This window comes from Chrysemys picta, chromosome 14 (genome assembly GCF_011386835.1).
Source record: "Chrysemys picta bellii isolate R12L10 chromosome 14, ASM1138683v2, whole genome shotgun sequence".
NCBI lineage: Eukaryota > Metazoa > Chordata > Testudines > Emydidae > Chrysemys > Chrysemys picta.
Window position 1 is genome coordinate 39,622,275 of NC_088804.1, and position 18,903 is coordinate 39,641,177.

An 18,903-nucleotide genomic window follows, 5' to 3' on the forward strand; every position below is an offset into this window, starting at 1 on the left:
TAAATGAGATTCTCTCCTGAAACCCACAAATTCAGGCCATCTCGCAGATTGCTCAGAGTAAAAACAAAACAATACAAACCAGGTCACAAGTACTGCTTGAGGCTGAATATTATCTCAGAACTTCCACATAGGGCCATAACCAGGGCAGGGCAGCCGCCCAGGGTGCAAAGCCGCAAAGCGGAAAAATGGGGTGGAGAAATGACCCCCAACCTCCCCAAAATGGCAGGGGGCACAAATATGCGTGCTCACCCCAGGCACTAAAATGTCTAGTTACAGCTCTGCTACCACACCAATGACGTCGGCAGTGGGTGGTGTCTTTAACATGGAGGCAGGAGCAAGGGGTTAATGGGGCGACAGCACCGCGTACAACGGTCCTCTCCCTAGTTCCAAGTGCGGCTTTTACTCGTGCTCAAAAGATGCAGGGGCACAGACCCATGGCAATGGGCACTGCAGCCACCAGTCCCAAGGCCACCACTTTCATCTGTAGCTATCTTCCCCTCAGAAGAGCAGTAGAGGCCTTCTTGGAACTCCTGGCAAGCACTCATCCCGTTTGGCCTCCCAGCTGGAGACACATGGGGATGACTGGCATGAGGCCAGCATTGGCAGATGGTAGCCACTGTAAAATGCTTCTGTCTTAACTACTCAGCAGGCTGGGGGATTCTGGGTAGTGGATAGGCCCCAGCATCAAAACACTGGCTCTCTCTATCAGCCTCCCACTGACAGCTGGTTCAGCAGGCTGGGTACTCTCCCCTTCTGGGCTTAGCATTTACTCCCCCGTCTCCCATCTCATGAGCCAGTCACCCACTCTCATGGCCGTACTTCATCGTGCTTCAAAACAGGTCGACCTAAACTTGGCCCCAATTCCCACCTGAGCTGGCTACGTCAAGCTTTCCCTTCAGATCAGCTCTAAGGCTCGGCTCCTCAGAGGTATTTCACCTCAAAAGGTGAAATCAGTGGAAGGTAGGAGCTTAAATACCTTGGAGGACCTGGGTCTAAGCCGTGCAGTGCTGCTGAAGGCAAGCGAGCGAATGAGACCCACCTAAGTCCTGCTGCTTGTGTGAGTCAGCAGAGAAACTCCACACCTCCAGTCAGTGGTTGATGTTTCTCACCCAAGCTTGAGCAGCTCTTCCAAATAGGACCCTAGAGCCCAGCCACTGTTCCCTCCATCGGGCATACCTGTGATGGGAACTGTACGTTGGTCAGCTTGTGGGGACACATTTGGTTCACTCGCAGACATTAAGACTAGAAGGGACAATTATGAATATCTAGCCTGACCACCTGCATAACATGGGCCATATAATCTCCGCCAGTGTATAATTTTGGCTTCCACCTCCTGTGCTACCTCAGGATTTGAGCCCGTACCTCTGGCACCATAAGCAAGAGCCAGGCTAACTCTCCTTTGGGTTTCAAACAAAGCCTCCTTCACTCACGCCATGGGGGGAGCGACCATTAAGCCAAAAAAGTGACACTGCAAGGCAGCTACCACCGGTACACGTTGCTGTCACAGATAAAGTCGTCATGCCACCAAGCAAACGATTCCAAGCCACTGTCGAGGACCTGTATACAGTGTGCCCCTTCTGCTGAGCTGGCCTGGATTGTGCTTTAGGGTATTGAGGAGCGGACTACACCAAGACATATAGCTCAACCTCCCTTCCTGTACCCTGCCATGACGAAACGTGGGTGGAACTCCTAGAGCTGGCAGTTTTCCGAGGCAGCAGGGCCAGATTCAGGGGAGCCAAAGGCTTATGCTAGATGTGAATTTGCTTGTGTATGCAATCCTCTACTGAGAGGTAGACACCTCTGATAATTAAGGGATGGCATCAGTTCCATAGTGACTCTCAGCAGGCCTTTCCTGGATAGACTGTCCTCTTGCTATAAAGTCGAGGTGGGGGAAATGAGACAGGCACCCATCAAGAGGAAGATGAAGGATCCCACTTCAAAAAGTCTCCCTCAGGCTGGGCATTTTTATGTTGATATTTCTGAATTAAAATAAAACCTTCAGAGATGTAGACAAATGCAGGAGCTGGAGAGAGGGATTTGGAAATGAGCATATGCAAGAGAGGGACCCTGGAAAATACAGCTCCCTGTCCTATACTATGTTTTATTTAGAACGCACTGTCCCTCGAGATCCAAATATCCTCCGGAAATAGATGCTGAGAAAAAATTAAACATGGCTAGGTGAGGCTGCTGCCCAGCAGGAAAATAGGCTGCACAATAAAGAGTTGCAGATCACAGCAGAACTCCACAAAAATAATACTCAGGAACAGGAGGAAAGGAAGGGAGGGTGCCTTCCAGAGAGGATCCCACCAAGCAATTGTAGGCTTGTAAACCTGTCACACCTCCGTCCTCAATCCACCTGGTCAGCTCTTGTCGACACCAAGAGAACGGCCAACCCAGTACAGAAACAGGACTATTAGTGACTTAGCAGTCTAGCCATCGAGAGGCTTTCCACTTCACGTTGTCCGAGCACTTGGGGACAACAGACCCGCACTAGGAAAGAGATCTTAGTCAAATTTGAAGAGGAGTGAACTTGCGGGGGTCCTAAATGGAACTGCTTTGCATTTGAACCTTAAATGGATCTATAGACTGTTTTGCCAGTAAGAAAAACCAATGGTATCAGTGGGGTGATTAAGGGGATTCTGGTGGATGCAAAGGGGGCCCCCCAAAATGTATTTTGCAAGACAAGAGCAAAGGAATTAAAAGTTAGGAGGGTTAATTCAGGAAAAAACAAAATGACTCGGCCAAACAACTTTATTATGAAAGCACTTAGAAAAAACCATACCCAGCCCCTGGCCAGATGAAGGACATTTGGGGCTAGGAACCTCAAGTGATGTTCTGATTCTGTTAAGCAGTCTGTCTTCAGCCAACTTAAACAGCTGTCAACAAATTTACAATGTGTATTCAAATTTTAGCAGAACACATTCCCGGCCAGCAATCCTGTTTACGAAGGCCTGTTTACAGGGTGATAATGGCAGAAATATACTGTTAGAGAGGCACGCCAGCCTTGGACTGCCCGAGACATTAGTGCGTAGCAGCCAGGGGCCTTTGGAACCTACAGTACATACCGGATAAGAGGTACCTCAGGTTTAGATGGTTGGTTCAATTGGCCGTTGTCCCAGTGAGGTGTCTGCACCCACACTGCTCATTCTCAGCATCACATGCATTTAAACCGAACCTTCATAAAAAGTCTTTGCCATCGCATGTGCCAATTTCGCCACCTTCTTCTCCTTTGCATCAGGGCCCATATTGTGGCGGGCTAGTTTAATCCAGTATTGCTCAGTCCTGGGCAGATAGTCTGTGTATTTCTCATCAAGCTGAACAGATGGGTGCCGCTCCTCTTCTAGCACACGACAGGAGGGAAACAGAAAGGAAGAGAGAGGTCACAAACAGCTGATGAAAGCAATCTGCTTGCCCGTGTGCCGGGCTGGTTGAGAGGACGCTGCAGTGCACATATTTTAATGCGACAGTTTAAAGACTATCGATAGCTAGGGGAAATGGTTTTTCTCCCCAGGACACAGGCAAACCTGGAACAGAGGGTACTATGGAAACAGGATTTCTTTTGGAAAGCTCAACTTGCCGCTGGATTTTTGCCTTTTTAAATGAAAGGACTAGTAGCCCTGGTTGGAAAGGCAAACAGACATATGTGCAGTGCAAACATACTAGCTGAAAATGCCCTCTCCCCACCCAATATCCCCCTTCTGAGCCCACGCGTAGCTGTGTCAATGAACCTCAATCCTGACCTGCCACACTCCCTGCAGCTCTTTCTGAGATAGAGGTGGGAAGTAGTGGTCTAAGCACAGGACAGCAAAGCCAGCAGATTTCTGACCCATGACCCCTCTCCTCCCGACGGTTTAGTGAGGGCTGACACCTGTAACCGTACCCGGAAGGTGAAAAGCGCTGAGCCATTACCGGTTCCTAAATTCCCTGTAGCATCTTATTGCTGGAAAATCCCAGGGGGCTCAAGCGGTCATTAAAAGGTGGCCTGGGTTGCTAATAAAGCACAGCAGCTTCAAATTCTGAAGCCACTTCATAAAACCAGAGACAAGGCTGAAAACCAGAGACAAGGCTGAAAGCTCTAGAACATCACAAACTGGAGCAAGGCAGCCAAAATTGCAGATTGTGGGGCAACACACACCCCGAACAACTACCAATCCATGTGTTCTTCTCATTCCTTTTAGCAGAATTACCTTCATCATCTTCACTCTCTTCATCAGAGCCTTCCTCCTCCTCATCACCACCTCCCTCTGCACCTTCTACATCATCCCCCTCCTCATCGGACTCGGACTCTTCCAGCCATTCTTGAGTTTCTTCAACAGTAAAACAAACATATACAATGAATAAACAAAACACAATAAACCCTCTTGGGGTGGCTGGAATTGTTACTGGGAGAATGAGACAGTCAGACAGTGTCCCGTCTTTCTGAGCTGAGCAGTCATCACATAGCCACCCTGCAGTTCAGCCACCATGAGACACCAAGTTCTGAACTTCAGTAACTCCTCGCTTAACACTGTAGTTATGTTCCTGAGAAAGGCGACTTTAAGCGAAATGATGTTAAGCGAATCCAATTTCCCCATAAGAATTAATGTAAATAGGGGGGTTAGGTTCCAGGGAAATTTTTTCCACACACACATATATATATATATATATATATACACATACATACACACACACAATAAATTTTTAAAATTTTTAAACAAACAATTTAATACCGGTACACAGCAATGATGATTGTGAAGCTTGGTTGAGGTGGTGAAGTCAGAGGGTGGGCTATTTCCCAGGGAATGCCTTACTGCTACACGATGAACTAGCACTCGGCTGAGCCCCCAAGGGTTAACCCATTGTTGTTAATGTAGCCTCACACTCTACAAGGCAGCAGGAATGGAGGGAGAGGAGACAGCCTGGCAGACAGAGATAGAGACACACACCGTGTGTGTGTGTGTGTGAGAGTGATATGTATTGCCCCTTTAAGTACTCTGAACCCACTCTAAGTACATTGCCTTTTTAAGTAGATCAGCAAGTTGAGACAGTAGCTGCTGCCAGCAAGCTCCCTCCACCCTGAGCCCTGTCGTGTGTCAACCCCTCCCTCCCCCGCTCACTCTATGGATATGGGGTAAGCAGGGTGCAGGAGCGGGGGGGACACCCTGACATTAGCACCCCTCTTCCCCCTGACCCCTGCACAGCAAGCAGGAGGCTCCGGGGAGCAGCTCCAAGGCAGAGGGCAGGAGCAGCACACGGCAATGTGGGGAGGGACAGCTGAACTGCCAGCAATTGCTAGCCTGCTGGGCGGCTGCAGCACAGGGAACTTATGGGAACAGGGAGCTGATGGGGGGCTGCCGGTCCACCCTGGTTCCAAGCCCCCACCAGCTAGCTCCAATGGGCTGCTCTTCCTGCAAGCAGTGGACAAAGCAGGCGGCTGCCAAACGATGTTATCAGAGAGCACTGCACAACTTTAAACAAGCATGTTCCCTAATTGATCAGCAACCTAACAACAAAAGAACATTAACTGGGACAACTTTAAGTGAGGAATTACTATACTGATTAGAGTTTATACGCATGCATGAAACAGAGAAGGGGGGGGGGGAAGGCCGATAACAGCTATGGAAGACAGCATGGTTCAGAGCCTGGGTTGACCAAGAATCAGGACACCTACGTTCAATTCCCACCTCTGCCATCTGCTGTGTAACCTTGGGCAAGCCATTTCATCCACCTGTGCCTCAGTTTCCCCTCTCACCCTTTGTCTGTCTTGTCTATTTAAACCAGGGGTTCTCAAACTGGGGGTCGGGACCCCTCAGGGGGTCACGAGGTTGTTACATGAGGCGTCGCAAGCTGTCAGCCTCCACCCCAAACCCCACTTTACCTCAAGCATTTATAATGGTGTTAATTTATAAGGGGGGGGGTCACACTCAGAAGCTTGCTCTGTGAAAGGGGTCACCAGTACAAACATTTCAGAACCACAAATTTAAACCGTGAGCTCTTCAGAGCATGGATTGTCTTCCACTATGCCTGTACAGCACCTAGGACAATGGGACCTCGATCCTGGTTGGAAGTTCTAAGTGCTACCATAATACAAGTAATAAAAAAAATAGTAAGAAATACAACGTTGGCGCTTGCCCCACCGTCTCATTAGATTGTAAGCGCCTCAAGGCAGGTGGCTTGCCTTCACAAATGCACCTCAAACGAGGCTGGCTGCTATACCGATTGCATCTGAATAAATGAGAATGCTGACAGTGCTGTGCAATGCCACGTGGGATGGGAATTCAAGGGCTCAACTTCCATGCTCCCAGTTTCCCTCCTACAGCCCATTTCCCATCCTCGTCTACATGAGAGCAGCACAGAGAGGCACTGAGCAAACACGGGAAGCCATGAGGCTGCATTAAAAGGCCACTGAGGGAGAGGATGGAGAGCGCGAGTGGTAGGGGGAAGAATAAGGAAATTCCATCCAGATTATCTAGTTATACAGATGTGAAAATGGGAGGGGGTTGAAGACACAGCGTTACCAGAGAACCTGTTCTCTACACTCACCTCAAAATCACGTGCCAAAGATATTAAGTGAGAACCAAGGACCTGGCTTTTAAAGCTTTACCCTCAGGGGCATTTCTGAATCGATTTGACTGGAAGCACAAGGTAGCATCAGTGGTTCTGGCCTCTCTGAGGGCCGTGGGTACTGAGGTGGATTTAAGTGAAAGCTTGGAGTGAACATGCTGTAGGTGGATTCATTAGGGCAAAGACCTGAATTAACTTTCCTGACGCCATGCGGAGAAGCCGCAGTCAGTATTGCCTGCCAGACATTGCCCCACTCCTAGGGAATAACCAACAGGCAATATGCTTGCAAGGTTACCCTGAAAATCTGGACCTCCAGATCTCTTTGGCAGTGTGCAGGAACCGCCGCGGTTAGTGGCAGGGAAAGCAAGCGGCAATGAGCTCTGAAAGCCTGGGGAGTGTCTAGGCGAGGGCGTCACAATCATGTGTGGAATCCTCTGCTTCATGCTGGTCGTTTTGACACATCTGTATACTGAAATGTGCTCAATTCTGGTCCCTCCTGCTGACTTCAAAGTGACCCCATTGATGATTTTATCACCTCCTCACAGCTCAGGTGAAGTGGAAGCCCCTTTATTTCTGGCTACGGAGTATCACTCCCAGTAGGAAGCGAGCAGACTTGGCTCATAAGATTTCCCAAATTCCTTATCCTCCCTGCATTCACCCCAGGCAAAACTTACTTTTACACAAAAAACACCCAGGACACAATGCAGTACCATTAGGAGAGGCCATAAACGTTCTTTATGACCAGGGGATTAAGGGGAGAATTTGTGATCCCACAATAAATAAGGCCAGTCGACTGGAGGTCATGAGGCCAGGGAAGGTTCTTGTACGGATTAAGCGATGCCAAATTTAGTGCCGCTGTGTGTAAAGGGAGCCTGCTGCCATGAGTTAAAGAATATGGTCCCTCCTGAAATCTGCTCTGCAATGATTCACCTGTTTCCATGTTGCCCTAAATAGACCATTACTGAAAGACTGTAGGCTTAGGTGAGATTTGGCCCCAGTTACCATTAGTGCTGGAATAAGGCTAACTCGGACTGTCCTTAAAGTATCAGATGCTGTGCGGGTGAACTCTAGGTTGAGATTGAATGCAGGCAGGACACTGGAGGCAGAGATCCAGGCCATGTGCATGAACTCAGACTGTGGCTTTGAGAACAGGATTTTATGTCGGAGCTGCTTTAATCCGCCTGTCTGGGAGAAAGAAAACAAACCTGCTCTATCATCATCATGATGGTTGCACAGCACAGCGGCCAGAGCACAGGAGAGGGAGTCAGGAACCCTTGAGTTCTAAACCCTACCTGTGCCACAGACTTTCACTGTGGACTTAGGCAAATCACTTGACCTCCACTGACTTAATGTCTTCATTTGTGAAGTGAGGACGTAATTTCCTCTCTCGCCCCACTGGCTGGCAAAGATTCACTTCCCTCCAGAGACAGGAATGACAAACGGCTAGTTTGGAGACTGCACGTGAATGCACAATGAGTGAGAGGAAGGATGATGTAGTAGTTAGGACTTGGGAAACCTTGGGTCCAGTCCATGCTCCGCCACAGACTTCCTGTGTGACCTTGGGCAAATCACTTAGCCACCCAGAGTATGTCTACGCTGCAGTTAAAAACCCTCTGCTGGCCTGTGCCAGTTGACTTAGGCTCGCGGGGCTCAGGCTGTGGGGCTGTTTAACTGCAGTGTAGATGTTCAGGCTCAGGCTTGAATCTGGGCTTTAGGGCCCTGCGAGATGGGAGAGTCGCAGCCGCTACACCGCAATTAAACAGCCCGTTAGCCTAAGCCTCTTAGCCTGAGTCAGCTGGCACGGGCCAGCAGTGGATGTGTAATTGCAGTGTGAACATACCCTCAGGGTACATCTTCACAGCCAAAAAAACCCCCATGGCTCAGGCTGGACCTCCGGACTCTGAAGCCCGGGAAGGGGGATGGGTTTCTAACCGTGAAGCAGAACATCTAAAAGCTATTTTTAGCAGCGTAGTGCGAGTCCCAGAAGCCGGAGTCTGTAGACCTGGGTTCGGAGATTTGCTGCCATGGGGGTTTTTCGCTGTGGAGGTGTGCCTCTGTGCCTTGGTACCCCACCAATAAAATGGAGATAGTAATCCTGCTCTGCCTCCCGGGTGCTGTGCAGATCAACACATTAAAAGACTGTGAGGCGCTCGGATATTATGGTCTGTTGTGATAACTGGGCTTAAAAATTGACCCTAATTGTGAGTTCAACCGTAAAATGTATGTGAAAGTCCGTAAGATGTCACAACGACATCTAACAAGAGACGCTGATGGGAAAAGGCATGAACGGGAGACAGAAGAACTGCACTAGTCCAAACAAAAAGGCCACAAGGGCTGTGTTAAGATCATGCCTGGTAAACAAGGGAAGTGTGAGACTGGAAATCAGTGAACCAAAATTGGTATTTTGGAAACGAGGCCTAACTGGTGGACAAAATGATGAGGGGGGTTGGCTATTTCACCCACCATTCCCTTTGGGGTCCTTGAAGGGGACGACTTTGGGAGAAAAACTGACTACTGGAGGGAGCTTCACCATTATGGCTGCTACCCCACTGTCTCCTGGGACCTGGACCTTCCTTGTCCTAGCCCTGAGAGATGCTCTGACCAGACGGGGCCAGAAAGAAGAACCAAGGTAACGCCACCACCTTTTCTGGCTATAGCTGAATCCCAACCACCATCTGGGATGAAACGGGATCAGACTTTAACAGCAATAGCAGCAGTAACAACAGCTCCAGCTCCTCTCAACTAACTTATTTTTTCCCCCACCGGACAGTTTTTATCATCTTTGATCCCATCTAAGAGAGGGTCAGACAAGGGTTTTTTTTTTCCCTTTTAAAACTCTCTCCAGTTAAAGGCAAACGGAACAAGGGATGTTGTTAAAATGAAAGCCTTCGTGAATACTTTACATTTTAAAGGCTTTAACTCTTTTTCGGTCTTTTCTGTATCTTTAAGAAGAGGTTAAAAGGATTTGTAACAATGTGTTTGCCATGGTGCTAAGGAGGCTAAAGTCTCTGTATAGCGAACCCTGAACTTTGTTGAAGGCTATTTAATGTTGGACAGTGACTAAGTTCCGTTAACACCGTAGGACCATTTATTCCATCTACATTAATACAATGGGCTGTATAAGTACCCTAGACAGAACGATGAGATTTGGGGTCAAGGTTTTACTCTGGGCTTCTCCACTCATGAGCAATACAGCCATTCCACACCCACGCCAATGGAACCCATCTACCACTCAGCACCCTGCATTCTGTTCATGCCACAATATTTTACTGAAGAACTATTTCTACAGTGATTTCAAGAATTCAAACACTGACATTGTTTGTAGCCCTCCAAAGACCAGCTCCCTAGTTTCAGAAGTACAGCGGTACAGCCCACGAGGGGAGAGAAAAAACTTTAAATAAAACAGCTTAGAAACCTCTACAACATTATCTAAAATAAAAAAAAATAAAATAAAAATTAATGCAATAGCGTTATTTGCACACGATAATGCTGTGTTTTCAGGTGTGATATCCCTGCTGTCTACCAGAATGGAGTATATCATATTGAACAGGGAGATTATTCACAATTCCCCTTCTTTTTTTGCTCTGATGCTTCATGGGATATTGGATCTTAAACTAGCTACTAGTCCAGGAATGAGTTTTGCCCGTCCGGCAACCTTAAACGGCACATATTTGGGAGAGAGGCTGAGAAAGAAATGTTCTGTGGGAGGGAGATGGCAGCGATCTGAGAACTGCTCAGAAGTTTAAAACTTTAGAATGTGTCTTTGGGGAGATGAAGTAAGGGCAGAGTGTAGGTGGGATTCAAGGAGCAAGATAAATGCAGTTAGTCACCTGGCTATCACCACTACTTACACTCCGTGGTATAAATATTGTAATTAACTGGCGTGTGCTCACAATTACATGTATGTTTGACAGAGCTAAAATTCGGTCGGGACGCGGGACAAATACCTAAATATCGGGACAGTCACGATTTTATCAGGACATCTGGTCACCCTAGTTTGCAAGCCACTGCCCTCTGCTGGATGGAATCAGAACTACACACCCGTGCACCAAAGGACTTGTATTGTTATCGGCTAACAGAGATGCTCCTTCAGCTTACATTTTAAGCACATGTGTTTTCAAAGCAGGAGGATCTGAGTTCTGTCCCTATCCTCACCACAAAGTTGTGTGCAGCCCAAGCATGCAGCATGGTGATAACTGTGAAGTACCTTGGAGCCCATGAATTTGTACCCTCCCAAGCTATGGTCTCTCTGAAAAATGCCAGCGTTCGAAGGGTTAATTTCAGCTATGGCGAAAGCCACCTCATTTTTTCATGGTCCTGCTGAAAACCGCACCTGCCCAAGAGCCCTCTTGGGAGGTGCAGGTGCCGTATCTGCTGGAGATGGTGCTGGCAGGGCTGGCCTGGGCACACTCAGTGGATGCCAGCGCCAAGTATTCTAACTGCCTGAAATGCACAGGAAAGGATTAACCCGCAGCCATAACTTACTTGGATCCATCTCCACCAGGACCTTCCATTCCTCCATCTTGTGGAGGTCGATGCTATAGAGGTCATTGAGGGTGAACTGGCGGTCCCCCACTTCGAACATCCCCCCGTAGACATAGAGAACCCCATGCTTCACTGCCAGCATAGCATTTGAACGTGGGCACGGCTCCACCTGCTCGCCGGAGGCTTCATCACCGGCCTCTTCTTCGTCTTCGGATTCGGACCTCTCCGGCTCCACTTCAGGGGCAGAGACCACCTGCTTGATCGTCATGACAGTCCCATCCTCTGCCACCACCTCTTTGACCATCTCCACGGGGCCCTGAGGGGGCTGGCCCTCTGCCTCTCCATCCCCGGCGCCCTCTGCCTCAGCCTTTTTGCCTCGCCTACGTTTCTTCTTCTCAGATTTAGGTCCCTATTGATAGGAAGCACATTAGAAAAGCTGTCAGAGAATACGGTATGCAACTGTGAATCTGAGCAACACTTACGTACAGCATAACACGCCATACAGTGGTGAACACAATGCACTTAAATGCAATTTGGGGATTCAATTAAGGTTTATTGGTGCCATAATTCTCAGAAGATGGGCACATGCTCCAACCAAACAGTGACTGCTCTACTAGCTGTGACGTGAAGAACAGGAAAGGCTGTGGTGTGCAATTGTTGCTTCTATTAATACAAAAGTGTGTGCTGGGGCAGGAGAAACACAGCACACTCTCACTCGCACATACACACAGAGATCTCACTAGTTTGTGGTTGGCGCAAAATACAATGACCCACCATTCTGAGAAATCAAAACACTGTGACCGAGTGCTAAATGACAGCATCTTAGCAGGAAGAACTCCAGGTCTTTCAGGGTGCTGTACCAAAGGGCTGGGAAACAGTTTGCCAGGAAATCAGAAGCAAACTTGCTCCTGGAGCTTTGCCTGTTGTTATGTGACTGGTTTTCCCTCTTTCAGAACAGACTAAGAAGCACTGGGGTCAGGAGGAAGGAAGTTGAGTCAGGTCATCTGCATCTGGTTTACTCCTTGAAAACAGTTGGAGTAATGCCAAAAATCTGGGGCGACATGTCTGAAGGTTTAACATTCTATCTCCCCCTTCATCAGTCAGCTAAAGGGTATGTTTTCACTGCAAAAAGAGGCATGTTTTTATATCAGGTTATCTATCTCGCGGTAAAATCCACCATTGTGGTTTTACCTCAATGTAACTAGTCCAGCTCAACCGTATATCCTTATGTCCTGGAGTTCACCTTGACTAGCTACACTGAAATAAAAGCCCCAGTGCTTCGTTTCCACAAGGATTCTATAACGAGATAGCTCCCGCAGTGTATCAAATTACGCAAAAAGTTGTGACTTGTAGCTACACTCTGAACAGAATTAGATTTAAAACCATAACGAAGTCATAAATCAGAGAAGCTTCAGATTCCATGGGCTAAGATAAACAGGGAGGAGTTATTGTATATATTTTTCCAATACCTTTAGTTGTCCAGGAAACCAGCGGTTCTTTCCCATATCATAGAAATAAATATCACTGAAGAAGTCTCCTTCAATGCGCTCTTCCTCTTCTTCGTCATGCACACCTCCGAAGAGAAGGGATCGGTTATTGGGGCCTATTGCCACAGAGAAGCCAGACCTGGGAGTTGGTTTCACACCTGACGGGCTAAGCCGATTCCATACCCACTTATCTGGTAATGGAAAAAAGAGAAGGAAACAAAGAAAGTCAATTCACACAGGGGGTGGCTGAAAATTCCAGCTGCTTCAAAACTTCAAAGGCCCTTCAATTCTATAGCAATATCAGCAAGAAACTCACTGACCCATTTTGGTTTCCTTAGCTATTTCACAGTATCTTCAACAATTTCTTTAAATAATGTTAATCATAACGATTTGCATTTGCCAGTTTAATCACCCAGCTAATCCATGTGTTCCATTTTCCATTCTTTGCCCTCAGAAAGCAATTGTGTATGCAAATAAAAATTGTACATCTGCTCTTTAATACAAAAAGCCATCTTCGAGATATGCTTTTCAGAGTGGGGTGGGAGGAAGCACATGTGTGTTTAAGGAAGTGAGGAGCTCATATTTCTGTTCATAGCACAGGTAATACACTGGCAAGGTCGGACTTAATTCCTCTGTTTATTTGCAGCCTAGAATGCCATAAGCGGCTGCAATGCAAACTTTACCCACAGAGTGCATTGCAAATAGAGTATTGGCCCTGGAATACAAAAAAAGCTGTCTCTAGGAATGACTGGGAAGCATGCCGCATTCTGGTACCTTTCCCCGGCCTCTTCTACCAGCAGGCATGGTCTATGTTGCCTTTTAAGTGCTCTAGTCTTCCAGGAAAGAATACCAGGCTCACTCAACAGAGACTTCAGGTCACACTTAAAAGCAGTACCCCAGGGTGGAAAATAGCCTGCGTTCCAAGCCCTCCTCCTCCAAACCTTTCTAACCCAAATTTTTAGCAGCTCCATTCCAGTTCTGAAATGCAAGACACAAATATGTTGTAACCTACATAGGACTGAGTGGGCATTGGTAGCCATGCAAACCAGAATCCAGCAGTGGGTCACTGAAGAGTAGCGTGCCTAATCTGTGTGTTTGGGGGGAGAACAGGGTTCATACTGGGACCGGCAAGGTGACAATTGCTGAAAGGTGCACGGATGAAGAATTAAGTCTTGACAACCCTATCCAGCTTACTCGTTTGGTTATATAAACAGTGGCTAGTGGATATTAAACAGGAAAGATCATAGTAGGTAGAGATGGGAAACACCTACTAGATACATGAGTCATTCACTCTGTATGCACAGGACACAGATCCTGTATTGACAAGAAAGCAAGCGAGGGCCAGGTTTTCAGAGCTGTACCGATTCTGCTCTGGGGAACGGACATTCCAAAATTTTGTTTTGAGAAAAAAAAATCCAAACATTTTGTTCTGACCTTAACGAAACTTCTCCGAGGCTCCGAGCTGCCCCGAATCCTAGCAGCCTGTGAGGTGGGGAGCCTGGGAGCACATGCACGCCAGTTCTAACTTGTAACACAGCCCTTTCCTTCCCCTCAGCTGCTCTGGGCCTAGGCCTCGCTATGGGCAGAGAATGCCAACTGGGAAAAACCGCACGGGGGTTTTACTGTGCACACACATGAAGACTCAGAGGAGCAAACACCAAACCCAACAGCATGAGGACAAGAGCTAGCATTTACACTTTGGTCTCCACGGCTTGAAAGTGTGGCCTAACCAGAGGCAGGCTTGAACCAGAGCAATGGACCTCTCTATCCCATTGTGATAGAGGCTGGATCCAGAGCCAGATCTGGAAGCAAACATTGCTACCTGGGGCTGAGTCAGAACCAAATCTGGACATCACAGAACACTGGAGAACTTCGGATTCAGTCCTAAACCCAGATCTGAGCCAGCTCTCGAACTCAGCCCTAGTCCTAACCCACTAGGCCTGTTAGCTCGCTCTCCCTACATACACGTCATGGCTAGTACTAATCACAGCTCCAAAACCTATACCAGCAATTGGCTTGGGCTGCGCGCAGAGGCACTGCAGCAAGGAGTAGCAATGACACACCCTATTGCATTCCCCTTCCACAGCTGCACTAGCATCATTCGACCCTTTCTCTGCTCCAATTGCTTTGCTATTTCACTTACTAAGTTACTCTGTTTCTGTCCTGTCCGTCAACAAGGTGCTTTAAAGGAGCAAATCCTGTACTGCTCCTATGATCCTGTAAGTCTCTGAACATCAGCGACCCAGTATGATTCCACTGCTGGGAGAGGGGCAGCATTGGAGGAAACTGCACAAAAATCACGCACCCTCTCTGTGCCAGAGATCCCATCCCTGCAAGGACTGCCATGCCCTTGGCATGTGGGTAGCAGGCACAGGGGAGGGCAGGCATGCCATAGGATCAATCTTTTACGGAGAGGGGATACAGCAATTGTGAAATCTACTGCAGCTTTGGGGCCACAGAAACAGATGCTGAATAGCCATGGGTGCCTAAGAATTCCTTCTCCATTGTCCTCTACAAAGCTGCCTGCATGCCTGGGTGGGGGAACGGTTTGTCCCTAAACGCCCCACATGTCACCCAATTCATCTCATCTTCCCATTCAACTTGTATTTTCCTTTTTTAAAGCAAGAATCCTGGTACAAATCCTCTAACTGCTCCTGGAAAGAAGAGACATTCAAATCAACTTGTCCTGGGGAAGCGGTTCATCCGGTCCGCTTAGCATCGAGGCAGATCCAGCGACGTGGTGGTTTTCATAATTGGTGAAATTTGTTCTGGGTAGTTTTCTTTTTTTTTTTTTTTATTCATCATCATTGAGAGGGAAAGAAGACTGGCATATCAAAGTGGCTCAGCATCAACCACAACCCGGCCCTGTTCCCTCTTACAGTCGCTGAGTGGCAATTCACCTTCCTCCTTGCCCACGCCTTCAGCCTTCAGCAGGAACATGTCGGTGTGCAGAGTGCCTTTGTCAACATCTTTCTTAATTCTCTGCAAAGAAGAGAAGGATAAAACACAAAATGAAACACATTGCAATGGCCCAACACACCTGATTCTCCACGGCCTTGCACCTGGCAGTCATCTGCACCAGACTAGTAGAACTTTACACCCAGTTTGCAGAGCTGCAATTGACAACACAAGGGGCAAGGCAGTAGCCAATCAGGCCCAGTATCTGTGCACCCCAGCCTTTAACAAAGTTGCTCAATGACTTCCTTCCCAGGGAGGCAGTTGCCATGCAAGACGGAGACGACGAGAAGGAAGTAGCTCTAAGTGGTAGTGACAAATTTTATAAAGAGAGAAAGAAGGGCATTACTGTGGCATCAAGAAACCCAAGATCTATTCCTGATATTCCACCGACTTCCTGAGAGACCCTCGGGCAAGTTACAAGCTCCGTGCCTCAGTTTCCCCACCTGTGAAATTGGGACGATGACACCTACTGCACAGGGGTGTCATGACTCTAAATTCACTAGCGTTTGTAAGGTACTTTGGGATCCTGAATCAGAAGGCACAGCAGAAGCTGAAAGTATTATGATTCAAGTTCCCCTGAACTTCCGTTATTGCTCTCCCAGGTCATGCTTAACTACAGTTGCCACAATTCCCACACGATCCCTCAGGTCCCCTACATGGCCACGGCCAGTTATAACAGGAACTGAGGTGAGGACAGCCTTCTGCACCTTGACTACGTCTGTCACTGTAAGCGTTTGGCATCAGCTTTCTCTGCTAAACAGACTAAAACAAGGGGCCCAATCCCGGTCTTCCTGAAGGCAGCAGCAAACCTCCCACCGACTACAGTGGGAGCAGGACCATGCCTCAGCAGATGTAATCAGATGCATGGTTTTAAATGCCATTCCTCTCTCCCACTTTTGTTTCTTATCCTATGAATTCCTGTACTTCGGTACTCATAGCAACATGTGTTATTTGAAGGTAGCAGTATGCAATGCCACCGTGGGAGGTCTCTTAATAATGTCATTAGCCACCCATCCTTCAGTTGGAGCTCCCACTTCTCGTCCCCCCAGGAGTGGTGGCATTCAACATTCTGCGCGTAACAGATTCATTCTGAAAACAGGATCCAGGAAGCGCAATGGGAAGTGGGACCAAGCCAGGATGGTCTGGTGCAAAATTCAGGAGTGTTCAGATCCCGGATGTTGACTCAGGCCCATCTCAGAGAACACAACACAACTCCATCTCGTACAGCATCTTGTATACAAAACATACCCAGATTCAGAGAGTCCAGGGCCAGGAGGGACCATTGTGATCATACTCTGACTTTGTGTATAACACAGGAAAGAGAACTTCCCCCAAATAACTCCTACAGCAGATCTTTTAGAAAAACATCCAGTCTTGATTTAAAATTGCCAGCGATGGAGAATCCACCACGGCCCTTAGTAAATTGTTCTAATGGTTAATTACCCTCACTGTTAAAAACTACACCTTATTTCCAGTCTGAATTGGTCTAGCTTCAATTTCCAGCCATTGGATTGTGCTACCCCTTTCTCTGCTAGACTGAAAAGCCCAGTATCAAATATTTGTTCCTCACACAGGTACGTACATGAGTTCAATGAGACAGTTACAACAATAATAATACATTCATAATACACCTCTACCTTGATATAACACTGTCCTCGGGAGCCAAAAAATCTTACCGTGTTATGGGTGAAACCGTGTTATATTGAACTTGCTTTGATCTGCCCAAGTGCGCAGTCCCACCCCCCCGGAGCGCTGCTTTACCGCGTTATAGCCGAATTTGTGTTCTATGGGGTTGCGTTATATCGGGGTAGAGGTGTAGTATATTATAGTATGATTATTGTTACAGGGTCAAATGTTAAACTATTGGGAGAGAGGAAAGAGAAAGGCAGAGACAGAAGAAAGGGAGGCAGGACACGTTTCCAGCTGAGGTTTGAAATGGGACATGGAGTGCACAGGGAGGCTGCAAGGATCTGTGGAGAGATTCAGGGCAGCTGGTGGGAGCAGTGGGATGAGCTCTGGCAGGTTGGTTGAAGGAAGATGGAGGAAGGTTTTCAAAAACCAAAGGGCCAAATTCTGCCCTCAGGTCTGTCCACACCAGCTCCCGCTGAATTCAGTAGGAGCCTCACACGTACCCGTAGGCGGAATGTGACTCTAAGAGGCTGATGCGAATCCCACCGAAATGAATGAAAGTCTTTCCGTTGACATCAATGGGCTCTAGACCAAGAGGACAGCTTGAATTGCGATATCTTAGCCCAATGCATCTCTGTTCTTCCCTGAAGTATTAGGGAAAAACACCCTGCATGTGGGTAAGAGAATCATTGTTTTAGCTCCCGTCCTGAGAATTCTCACCGCTGTTGGGACCCTGGGATTTCGCCACCTCTCCCACTTTTGTTGGAAATGGCATCCCACCCCACCAAAGAGGCCCAGAGGAGTCCCTGGCCTGCAGAAAAGTGCTAACAGCCTTTGATCACTATTCGGCTCCCATTGACTCCAATGGAAACAGCACTGGTGCCCTGATTTCTACACGGGGTCTGTATCTTTTAAACTATGGGTGAGTATTAGTGTCCCTAAGGGTGAAAGGAAAGATAGCGATGCGCACTGCAATCCGGCTTTGTTACACATATGTTACAGAGTCTCACAGCAGTTGCCGACTGAACCTCCCACAGCTTCCCACGCCCCAGCGGCCAGGGGAGGCACTCCCTTCCAACAGCGAGGGGCAGATCAGTCTCCAGCCCCAACCTCGCCCCTGGCCTCTTCAGAGCCGGCAATGTCAATTTACACGTGGGCTGAGATTTTCAAAGCACTCAGCATAAGGCCAACTCTGTGGTGAGAGTTTCACCACTGACATCAATGGGAGCAGAGTTAGTGATTTGAAAAATCCCACCCAGGGTGGTTATGGGGCATGAGCTCCTGTCCACAAACTCATGCAGCTCCTCAAGACACACTTGAACCTTGGTTCCAGATGCTGAACAGCAAGTGTTTTGTCTGCTACTACATCCCCTGCTCCCATATAACTGCGTGTGAATGAAGAAATTGGTTGCTCCTAGGTGTTCCTGTCCAAAAAATGCATTATGCTCTGGATTCAGCAGGCCTTAGTGTCCCCTACCTTGAATTTCAGCACAACAGTAGAAGTCTCCCAAGAAATACAGGTGTACATTTGACATCCAAACCTCTTGCCTACCACATGCACTGGTGCTTGGACAGCACGCCAGGAATTGTATCATTTGCCAGAAGTGCCGCATTTTGTTGGTGCACTGAATGGAAACACTACACTGGAAGTATTCTCCTCTTCTGGGGTGGTGCCCGGTTGCCTGCAGTGCTCTATATATAACAAGCCTCCAGACCCAAATACAGTAGCCATTATTCCTGCTGCAGAACTTGAGCTGAGCGAGGTAGGAGCTTTGGGAAGCTGGGGGCAGAAACTCTGTAA

At 47.9% G+C, this 18,903-nt stretch overlaps 1 protein-coding gene across 5 annotated transcripts in view; it reads right to left on the minus strand.

Annotated features, from left to right (window-relative positions):
* Window positions 1-2,733: 2,733 nt before the first annotated feature.
* KLHDC4 (kelch domain containing 4) overlaps window positions 2,734-18,903 on the minus strand; it is a 45,928-nt gene continuing 29,758 nt past the window's right edge. For 2 of the 5 annotated variants that reach the window (XM_065567311.1, XM_065567314.1), the window contains 5 exons: window positions 15,395-15,497; window positions 12,498-12,706; window positions 11,029-11,437; window positions 4,188-4,307; window positions 2,734-3,340 (listed from right to left, as the gene is read on the minus strand). In XM_065567311.1, the coding sequence (XP_065423383.1) occupies window positions 3,165-3,340; window positions 4,188-4,307; window positions 11,029-11,437; window positions 12,498-12,706; window positions 15,395-15,497 (1,017 nt within the window). In that variant the 3' untranslated portion in view covers window positions 2,734-3,164. The remainder of the gene's footprint in view (window positions 3,341-4,187; window positions 4,308-11,028; window positions 11,438-12,497; window positions 12,707-15,394; window positions 15,498-18,903) is intronic. The other 3 variants (XM_065567313.1, XM_005292242.3, XM_065567312.1) reach the window with 3 other exon arrangements.